Source organism: Zootoca vivipara, chromosome 13 (assembly GCF_963506605.1).
Source record: "Zootoca vivipara chromosome 13, rZooViv1.1, whole genome shotgun sequence".
Taxonomy (NCBI): Eukaryota; Metazoa; Chordata; class Lepidosauria; order Squamata; family Lacertidae; genus Zootoca; species Zootoca vivipara.
In genome coordinates this window covers 38445935-38456634 of record NC_083288.1, presented here as the reverse complement: position 1 = coordinate 38456634, position 10700 = coordinate 38445935, and the positions used below count along the sequence as shown (strand labels likewise).

The 10700-nt window shown below is 46.9% G+C and overlaps 1 protein-coding gene across 1 annotated transcript; it reads left to right on the top strand.

Annotated features, from left to right (window-relative positions):
• The first annotated feature begins 1171 nt into the window (after positions 1-1171).
• LOC118095271 (uncharacterized) lies at positions 1172-9706 on the top strand. The gene is made up of 2 exons (XM_035136374.2): positions 1172-1261; positions 7364-9706. The coding sequence occupies exon 2, from the start codon at positions 7367-7369 to the stop codon at positions 8138-8140; it is 774 nt and encodes a 257-aa protein (XP_034992265.1). The 5' UTR covers positions 1172-1261; positions 7364-7366; the 3' UTR covers positions 8141-9706.
• The last annotated feature ends 994 nt before the right edge of the window (positions 9707-10700 follow it).

Here is a 10700-nt window from a genome sequence, read left to right as displayed (position 1 = left end):
GAAATTGGATTACCTATAGAACATTGTTGGTGAGTGAAGAGGGTCAATTTAAACTAAGGGCGTATGAAGAAATAAAAAACAACCTAATGAGTTGGCTAGAATACCATCAGTTAAATGAAACTTTTAAACAAGATAAAAAGAAGGGATTTAATTTACAACCTACCAGACTGGAAAAAGACTTGCTGGATAATAACAACAAGATTATATCCAAAATGTACCGCCTCCTACTTGACTGGAAGTCAAGGAAGAGGCGGTGAAGGAAGTTATGGGCCCAGGATATCGGCCGCACGATAATGATTGACGAGTGGGAAGCCCTCTGGAAGAATAACATGAGATTTACAGTGTCGTACTCCATCAAAGAAAATATGTTCTAAATGTTTTACCGCTGGTACCTCACACCTGCCAAATTCTCCAAAATGTACAAGAGTATATCGGATCGATGTTGGAGGTGTGGGGAAGCGAGAGGGGATGTTATGCACATGTGGTGGGGATGCCGGATGGTTAAAGACTTCTGGAATATAGTATATGAAGAAATGAAAAAGATTTTCAGAGTAACCTTCCAAAAAAGACCAGAGGCTTTTCTGTTGGGAATCCTGAACAAAGATTTACCTGCTAAATATAGGGAGATCTTCTTATATGCGTCAGCTGCAGCTCGGTTACTAATAGCGGCTAGGCGGAAAGGGGACACCGTCCCAACACTCAAAGAGTGGCAGGGCCAATAAGGATGTGGCCTGGGAGAGTTCTGAGGGCCACATAGAGAGGGCTGGAGGGCCCTGTTTTGCCCCAAGTTTCCCACCTCCGCTCCATGCAGAGGAGCTTTTGTCGACTTCGGCTCCTCCACATGGAGGACTACGACTCCCATCGCCAGGGGCTAATGGGAATCGGAGTCCAAAACATCTGCGGGCACCGGGTTGGCTGATGCAGAGATGAGGGCAGTCAGATTTGAGAAAGCAGAGGAAGTAAAAGCCAGAGGGTGGGGATAAGGGTGCTCCATCAGGGGGATATTGAGGGCCCACATCTATGCTGTTATACTGTGTCAGCTGCGTGGAGGCGTTAGCTCTGGCAGCTATTTCCATCTCTCTCGGGAGTTTCATTTCAGCTTTCTGTGCAGGGGAGTTTCTGATAATGTGGAACCAAAAAACAATCCCTTCCCCCCCCCCCTAAAGCAGAACACAAGAGGCAGAACAGATTCAAGAGGACTAAGGAGAAGACGGTGGACAAACAGAAGAACTGAAGTGTCAAGGCGACTCTAGAGCAGAAGGTAAAATTAAAACAGGCAGCAAAGTTATATTTTATGCTTCTCAAGGGGCCTTTTTATTGTTGGACACAGAAGTGGGATGTTTCCTCTCTGCACATATGGGGGAAGTGAGTGCAGGCAGGGAAACGAAAAGGCTGTCAAAGGCATTGTGTTGAACACCAGAGGGGGGGGGGCTGAAAATGATGAGCGGTTGCTTAAACAGGGCCTGTTAGGGGCCGTCCTCAAAGGGCAACACAGGGAAGTGCGTGTGGCCGTCCCAAATGGACACTGTCAGGGAGGCTCTTGCAGGACTAGTCTTGCTAACTCGCCTGCAACCCCTCAGCTCTGGCCAAATCCTCAGTCCTTTGCAGCCCTTCTCCCTTCTTCCTAGAGAACCCAGGAGTCCGGCTTTCTACCTTAACCCTGTCCTCGTACAGACTTCAGGAATCCGAAGACAGAACCCAATTCTGAAAAGACACAGGCTTGGCTTAATTTTAGCCTAGGCTCAGTCTCAGAAGAACCTAGTCTCTCTCCCTCTCCCTCTCTCCCTCCCTCCCCCCCCCTCTCTCTCTCTCTCTCTCTCTCTCTCTCACACACACACACACACACACAGTGTTCAGTGCCAGGGCTTAAGTCCTGGAACAAAATGAATGTGTGTGTGTGTTTCTGAGCATGTGTTGAGTGCTTTTTACTCCCTGCTGAATAACTGCAGCTCCTGGCAGCCTGCATTAGGATGAGATGGGAAGAGCTGGAGTGTTTGTTGCAGATGATGATTTTGCATAAGACTCTGGAGTTTCATGGGTCTTGTTTTATAGGGTAATACTTGAGAAACATTTGGAACCAGGTTTACTGGATAAGGGTCTGTGTGCCACGACCCAGAAGCTGTACGCCGGCTCCCTCAGCCAATAAAACGAGATGAGCGGCGCAACCCCAGAGTCGTCCGCGACTGGATCTAATGGTCAGCGGTCCCTTTACCTTTACCTGGAGTTTTCTGGGTCTTGTTTTATAGGGTAAAAACTGAGAGATATTTGGAACCAGGTTTACCGGATAGGGGTCTGTGTGTCTTATATAACATAATAGAATTGTTAGAAGTACTGTACGTGTCTGAACCCACATATGTGTACCATCATTCTGCCCGGACACTGAGGTCCAGCGCCGAGGGCCTTCTGGCGGTTCCCTCACTACAAGAAGCCAAGCTACAGGGAACTAGGAAGAGGGCCTTCTCTGTAGTGGCATCTGCCCTGTGGAATGCCCTCCCACCAGATGTCAAAGAGATAAACAACTATCAGACTTTTAGGAGACATCTGAAGGCAGCCCTGTTTAGGGAAGCTTTTAATGTTTAATAGATTATTGCATTTTAATGTCTGTTGGAAGCTGCCCAGAGTGGCTGGGGAAACCCAGCCAGATGGGTGGGGTATAAATAATAAATAATAATTATTATTATTATACCTCACTCACTATGTATTCATACACACACTATCAAAGAGGTTTGCGATATTTTGTTGGAATTACAATGTGTGTCTTTTTTTGAATATGTGCGTCACCCTTAACTGTACGCCCACAAGAAGTTCTTATACAAAGGAATAAAGAAAGGGGTTCCGGTTTCCGCCTGCAGGAATGGCGGACCTGTTTTCCATCTCTCTGACCTTCGTAAGGAATTTGGCGGTTGCTAGGGGAGTAAATGGCAACCCCCTACCCTCTCCGGGGGTTACGGAGAGGGGCCGCTGGCCCGCGATGCCCCCAGACCCACTCCGACTGTTTTTGGAGTGGGGGGAGCTTGGGCTGAGCACTTACGACGGCCAGGACTCCCGGACGCTAATCTGCATGGCGGGGATTTCCATGGTTAAAGAAGATAATTAGGCTTAAATCTATGGACATACTTCAGAAGGAGGGGAAGAAGCGCTGTTTACTGCTGAGAATTTTATGCTGCTGAGCGAGAGGAGTCAAAGAATGTACGGCATCTGGAAGAAGGATTGATGGGGACGGAGCGATAAGGGAAGCAAGTTTTTATTTTTTCTTCATATTGTTGCCTCGTATCTTCCCGGACGCGATGTCCTGGCTTGTTTGGAGTGAAAGAGAAGCAAAAGACTGTGTGAGTTGAACTTTATAGCTGTTGTCACTTTATAGCTGTTGTTAAGATGTGAAGTTGCCGATGAGAAAAGCCCCCCCCTAGTCAGACGGAAGGAGCTCTGGACGCGTTCGGAGGATTTATGAGCTGTGACGCACTTTAAATTGGAGCAGCGACCTGAAGCTAAGTTCAGCTATAGGGCAAGGAGATCCATTAATTTACCAAGAGTTCATGGTTGGATGTTTGGGTCTCCTGCCTGAAAAAGCTGTAAATTCTATAAAGATAAATAAATCGTAAATCTTCATGGCTATGAGAGAAAATGAAAGTGATTTGAGCTTTTTAAGATGGCGCTGCTACTCCGTCGCAACAGGGAGCTCCACTAAGAAGATTTATGGGGAGGCTGGACTGATTAACTCACACAGGAGAAAGAACATCTGTGAAACTTCGTTTGACATTTATCTCAGCAGCTGGAACAATCGGATGAAAGTGGAAAACATCTAGGTGACTGTAAGGGGAAGATTTGGAATATTATGAGCTTGGAGGACGATTTGAACTTTAGAAATAAGACGGCAGTGGACAGTTGCGAGGAATTCCCAATTTCTTGAAGCATGGGAACCCAAAAATAAATTATTTAGATGATTTGGCATAACATTCGGTTTGATTGATATATATATGTGTATAATTTGAAATATTGAATGTGATATAATTGGTTTTAATTGGAAAATTAATAAAAATATTTTTTTTTAAAAAAAAAAAAGGAATAAAGAAAGCTTGGTTTATTCTATGAAACGAAAGCAACAGAATAGCAGCAAAATTACAACTTAAGCAGGCAGCAAATCCCACAGCACAAACCTTGAACTAAAGCGTGGGAGAATCCCTACATATTCTCAAAAGATTACAGAAGTGAGCATGAAAAATTTGTCCCAGAACTCACACTTCTTAATAAAAGTTAAGAAATGCCACTGACTACAAATCTTAGGGTTCTTTTCTACCCTTTTCTTCATGGAGAAAGGAAGGGGCCCGGCTTAAGATAAGCAATTCTATCGCCTTTTCCTTGAAGTTGCTGCCCAGCTTCATCTCTCCCATCTTGCAAATAAATTGTTTTAAAGAAAACCACGTGTCGGGTGTTGGCTAAACTGGGCATCCTTTGTTTGCTTGCTGCCTTCAAATCATCTCATCTTTATCTTAGATCTTATCTATTCAGGTGGTGAATAGACTACACTGGCAACTAAATTTACAGTGCTCACCTTTATGCAAGGTGTAAAGGTAAAGGTAAAGGGACCCCTGACCTTTAGGTCCAGTCGCAGACTCTGGGGTTGCGGCGCTCATCTCGCTTTAGTGGCTGAGGGGGCCGGTGTACAGCTTCCAGGTCATGTGGCCAGCATGACTAAGTCGCTGTTCAGGAGAGCAAGCAATTGGATTCAGATTTGCTTCTTTTTAGAAGCGGTTCTGCTGCATCCCAGTGGCAGAAACCTTTAATTCCCTTTAATTGCACAGCCCCATGTTTCCCGTAATGTGCTTCTTTCCCGTCAAATATCATCTGTCAAGAGAAACCTGTATGCCTCGTTCCTTGATGAAAAGCTTTTTAAAGTTTCACCTGCTCCTCCCTCTTACCTGTAAAGGCCACCTTGAATTCAATTTCATGGTAACCCAGAGTGTGACATGACCTGGGGGAAATGGCTTTTGTCAGGTGGCATATCACAGGCTTTATTTATACACATCTATACAGTCTGAAGGGACGCGGGTGGCGCTGTGGGTTAAACCACAGATCCTAGCTTGCCGATCAGAAGGTCGGTGGTTCAAATCCCTGCAACAGGGTGAGCTCCTGTTGCTTGGTCCCAGCTCCTGCCAGCCTAGCAGTCCGAAAGCATGTCAAAGTGCAAGTAGATAAATAGGTACTGCTACAGCGGGAAGGTAAACAGCTTTTCCGTACACTGCTCTTGGCCGGTAAAGCGAGATGAGTGCCGCAACCCCAGAGTCGTCCACAACTGGACCTAATGGTCAGGGGTCCCTTTACCTATACAGTCTGAACATAAAAAGGAAGGGCTCACAGCATTTACAGCATTTGTTTGCTTGCTGCCTTCAAATCATCTCATCTTTATCTTAGATCTTATCTATTCAGGTGGTGAATAGACTACACTGGCAACTAAATTTACAGTGCTCACCTTTATGCAAGGTGTAAAGGTAAAGGTAAAGGGACCCCTGACCTTTAGGTCCAGTCGCGGACTCTGGGGTTGCGGCGCTCATCTCGCTTTAGTGGCTGAGGGAGCCGGGGTACAGCTTCCAGGTCATGTGGCCAGCATGACTAAGCTGCTTCTGGCGAACCAGAGCAACACACGGAAACACCGTTTACCTTCTCGCCGGAGCGGTACCTATTTATCTACTTGCACTTGACGTGCTTTCAAACTGCTAGGTTGGCAGGAGTAGGGATCAAGCAACGGGAGCTCACCCCGTCACTGGGATTCGAACCGCCCACCTTCTGATCGGCAAGCCCTAGGCTCAGTGGGTTAACCCACAGCGCCACCCGCGTCCCTATGCAAGGTGTGAGGAACACAATTTCTACCCTCCCTTCCGTACAGGTGGGCGGGGTTTGTGGCACCGAGCGGGGGTTTACCTGGATGGGTGTCTCCCACCTGCTTGGGTTGGCTTTTGACCCGTCCTCGGCCAGGGAGGACAATGGCTGGCCGGCTGGGGGTGGGGCTAAGGCCAAAGAAAAGAGGCTGACCCTTTCGACCAAGCCTCACTTGGTTTTCTTTCCTCCAGGGAACACAGTATGTTATGGTTTGAGACCAGGCTGGTACCAGGGTCACAAAAGTTCATGATGGAGGGTCTCCTGTCATTTTAGAGTTACCAGTATGTTAGTTTTCTTGCCTGTGCCATGATCTAAACCAGGCTTCCTCAACCTCGGCCCTCCAGATGTTTTGAGACTACAGTTCCCACCATCCCTGACCACTGGTCCTGCTAGCTAGGGATCATGGGAGTTGTAGGCAAAAAACATCTGGAGGGCCAAGGTTGAGGAAGCCTGATCTAAACCACAGAATAAGTTCAGATTGACGCACGATCCTATTCACAGTTTGAAGTGCTTTGAATAATATTTGGAGGATATCTGGCTGGTGTAGATACAGGCAGGAGAAATGGGGAAGGTAAAACAGAGATTTAACACGTAGATTATGATTAATAACAGTAAGATGATAATAGCCCAACCTATAGGTGAGATGCAGGGTCAATCTTCATTTTAAAGTGATGCCTCAATAATACCGGTAATTTATCATCTAAAAGTCATAGAGCAGGTGTGGGAAACGTTCGGCCTTCCAGATGTTGCTGAACTACAACTCCCATCACCCCTTCCCAATGGCCATGTTTGCTGAGGTTGCGAGAGCTGTAGTTCACCAATATGTGGCGGACCAATGGCTCCACACACCTGTCACAGAACAGTACTACAGGTACTTAAAAGGACCGGGGCACTAAATAGTCTAAAGAAATTTCAGTAGTTAAGGGTGGGAGTAGATGATCCTAGAAAGAAGCTGGACCAAATTCTGTAGGCCAGGCATCCCCAAACTGCAGCCCTCCAGATGTTTTGGCCTACAACTCCCATGATCCCTAGCTAACAGGACCAGTGGTCAGGGATGAAGGGGATTGTAGTCCAAAACATCTGTAGGGCTGAAGTTTGGGGATGCTTGCTGTAGACTCACCACCCCAATGTGCCTGGAAAAAACCTACCACCTCCCCCCCCCCCCGTGCTTCTCATAGGTGTGTTACAGATGCAAACCCAACAGTTTAGGCCTTTCCTTGCATAAAGATGCTGTAATGGGGGAAAAGTCGTTTGATGAATTTCTGTGTTATGTATTTGTTAAATGCACAAAGGACCCAAAAACCAGTTCTAAAAAATGTACATGTAAAAAAAGATGAAAAAGAAAAAGCAGTGCCCTCCATTCAAAACAAAACAAAAAGCTATTCTTAACTCTCTCAGCCCTCTGAAGACCTCAGAGCAACCAACTTTTGCGCAATAAAGTTTAGAAAGGAAACTCATATTTCTTTCATCTCTTCCCTTCTCTCAGCAGATGGCTGCTGTGGTCGCTGGCCTGGCTCGGCTCCTACAGCCAGCCATGGTGTTCCCTGGAAGTGAGCCTGGCTGCCGAGGCCTGGCCCCCTGGTATCTCCTTTTGGGGCTACGGCTGGTGGCCCTTTTCATCGCTGACGGGCCCTGGTCCTCTCCCAACCCCGACCTGGTTTGCAACTGGACTTCGGTGCAGGTGGACAGTCGGCCTTTCTGCAGCGCGCTCTGCTTCAACCGCCACTTTCCTGCCCCCATCTCCTCTGCGTGGGGTTTTGCCTTTTTGACTGCCCTGCTCCCAGTGGGGCTAATGGGGCTCATAAGGACCGGATCCAAGCACCAGAGAAAGGCAGCAAAGGGAGGAGACGAGGAGCTAACCGACATCACTAGTGTGAGCCACGACATGGCCGCCGGATCCAGCATGGCTCCCGGAACGATTCCTTTGCCCAACATGGTTCCGTCGGAACCCAAGATGTCCGCCCGTTGCACCTGGCCCTTGGCTGCCTTCGTTTTCTGCGTGTTTCTCCTCCTGGCCATGGAGCTGGGCTTCTTCTGGGTTGTGATATCTCTGCAGATCCCGTCGGTGCTTCGCACAACCTTCTTATGCCTTCCAGGAGCACACTCCTGCCCTGAGGCACTCGAATGTGCCCTGGCAGGCCAAGCCGACAAGCACATGGCACTGTGGGCATTGGCTTTCACAGCTTTTGTCAACATGGCGGCTTGCCTGGCCTACCTTCTCCTGACTCTAGGGAGGGCTTCCCGATGCCACAGAGCAAAATAACAGAGCCAAAGAAGAGAGCAGGGCCAGCCCATCCATGAGGCAAGGTGAGGTGACCGCCTCAGACAGCAGGATCCACAGGGGCAGCAGTTCTTTATTCCCTCATGTTCCTGAGGTAGATCTTCACTCATTTTTCCCTGGTGGGGATGGGAGCACCATTTTGTGGTTTGCCTTGGGTGACAAAATTTATTGAGCTAGCCCTGGAGAAGAGAATGCAAGAAAGTGGACTGTGAAGGAGACCGATGACATATTCCGGAACTGCCCATCCACATGAATTATTAACATGTCGGGGAACTTTTATCAGCATTTTAGTCTGAATTTCTACCAGTAAACATACATTTGTATGCAGTTTTGACTTATGCACACGTTTTTTGCAAGGTCATCATGCATATTTGTATGCCATTTTCACTAGCATGTTCATTTTTGTAATGCATTTTGGTAACCGTTTGTTTACTACATCCTAAAATATGGACAGTGCAAATTTCACTTCTCATGTTGTTATGGAAAGCGTGCATTTCATAGGCTTGCCTTTAAATCTGAATATGATTTCCCCCCCATCCTTAGTGGTGGACACCGACCAGGAGAGCTTTAAAAGGGAGGCTTAAGACAAATGCATGGGTGGGTGTGTAAAGCTATCAGCATCTTACAGCTACAATGACTATGCCCTCCTTCCAACCTCTGTGGCAGGGGAATTCCTCTGAATGCCAGTTGCTGCGAATCGCAAGGGAGGAGAGTTGCTCTTGCACAGGGGTCAGAAAACTTTTTCAGCAGGGGGCCGGTCCACTGTCCCTCAGATCTTGGGGGGGGGGGAACTATATTTTGAAAAATAATAACGAATGAATTCCAATGCCCCACAAATAACCCAGAGGTGCATTTTAAATAAAAGGAGACATTCTACTCATGTAAAAACACACTGATTCCCGGACCGTCCGCGGGCCGGATTGAGAAGGTGATTGGGCCAGATTCTGCCCCCAGGCCTTAGTTTATCTACCCATGCTCTTGCACTCAGGCCCTGCTTCCAGGCTTCCAACAGACGTCTAGTAAGGAATCGATGCTGGTCTAGACGGTTCACTGGCCTGAGCCAGCAGGCTCTTCCTGTTTTATTATCTCCCTGTTACCCTCCTAGTTGCAATAAGTTTGCTTCTTTTCTGAAGTGGATTTGTTGCAAACCCTTTCATCTGTTTGCAGCCAAATCACTAGCATAGGTCTAGTACACAGAGAGCTCTTAACTTTCCTAGAGAGGACCCTCTGTGTGGCCTCTTCCCCTGCCTCCTCCAGGTGGGAATTCTGTACCAAAGGAGATAATCCTTTATATTTCCTTCTGCCTCCAAGGTGGCCTCTCCGCCGTCATGCTTCCAAGCTGATCAGATGTATGCCTGGGGTTTCCCGCAGACACACGCGGCCCATTTTGAAGCCAACTGTTGTATTTTGTACCTGATCATTTTTCTTAGCTGTATCATATTTGCTGCTTGCATTGACATGTCATTAAGCCATTTTAGTTTATCTTTCGAAAACGTGCGGTTTGTTGTCTGCAACCGGGATGAAGAAGGGGAGGTCAGCTGACCACAAATAAAAGGGATAAAAAGGTGTAATTGCTTTATTCCTAAGATTTAGTAAGCTGCAAAACGTCTTAAGTGTTTTACCGTGCTAAAAAGGCTTCGCAGCCCGCTTACTTTTCGTATTTCTCCCGCACAAGTGGGATAGGAGGATTAAATTTTAATCTACAGATTTAATCCTCCATCTCTGACATAATCCACTTTAACTGCACAAACCAACATTTCATAGAAAGCACTTTAATCCTTCCAGTCAAATACCAGCAGTCTGGAGCTGTCTTGAGTGCTTTCTTCCTCAGAGGAAAGCTCCTTGAGAGTCTCACCTGCTCCAGACCTGATGGCATCACTCCGGCCAGCTTCATGGCCTTGTTTTCCATTCCTTGGTAGTGCCAGAATGTGACATGACCTGGGAAAACTGGCTTTTGTCTGAGGACCAGAAGCAGTGCTCTCTGCGCACATGGCATAATTCAGTAGGCCACTGTGAGAACAGGATGCTGGACTAGACGGGCTGTTTTTATTTTTTAAAAGAGAGGAATTACAATGCCCCACTCAGTCTTAATTAATTGTGAACCTTGGATGCCTGTGCAGGCATCCAGGGGAAAGATAAAGTGAGGAGGGGTTATGTACACAACAGTTGTAGGAACAGCGGAGCCTGGTGCACTAAGAGGTTGTTGTAAGAAATTAAGGTCTCAAATATATAAATTAAATTTAAAAAATTAACCAATTGTCCAGTAGCACCTTAGAGACCAACTAAGTTTGTTCTGGGTATAAGCTTTCATGTGCATGCACACTTCTTCAGATACACCAAAACAGAAGTCACTGGACCCTTATATATAGTGGGAGGGTGGGGTGGGGTTTTTCTCAGAAGGGTAGTAGGAGATGGGTGATTGTCTCAATGGGTATGGTAAACCTGTTGACGACTGTTGAAGAAGTGTGCATGCACACAAAAGCTTATACCCAGAACAAACTTAGTTGGTCTCTAAGGTGCTACTGGACAAATTTTTAATTCT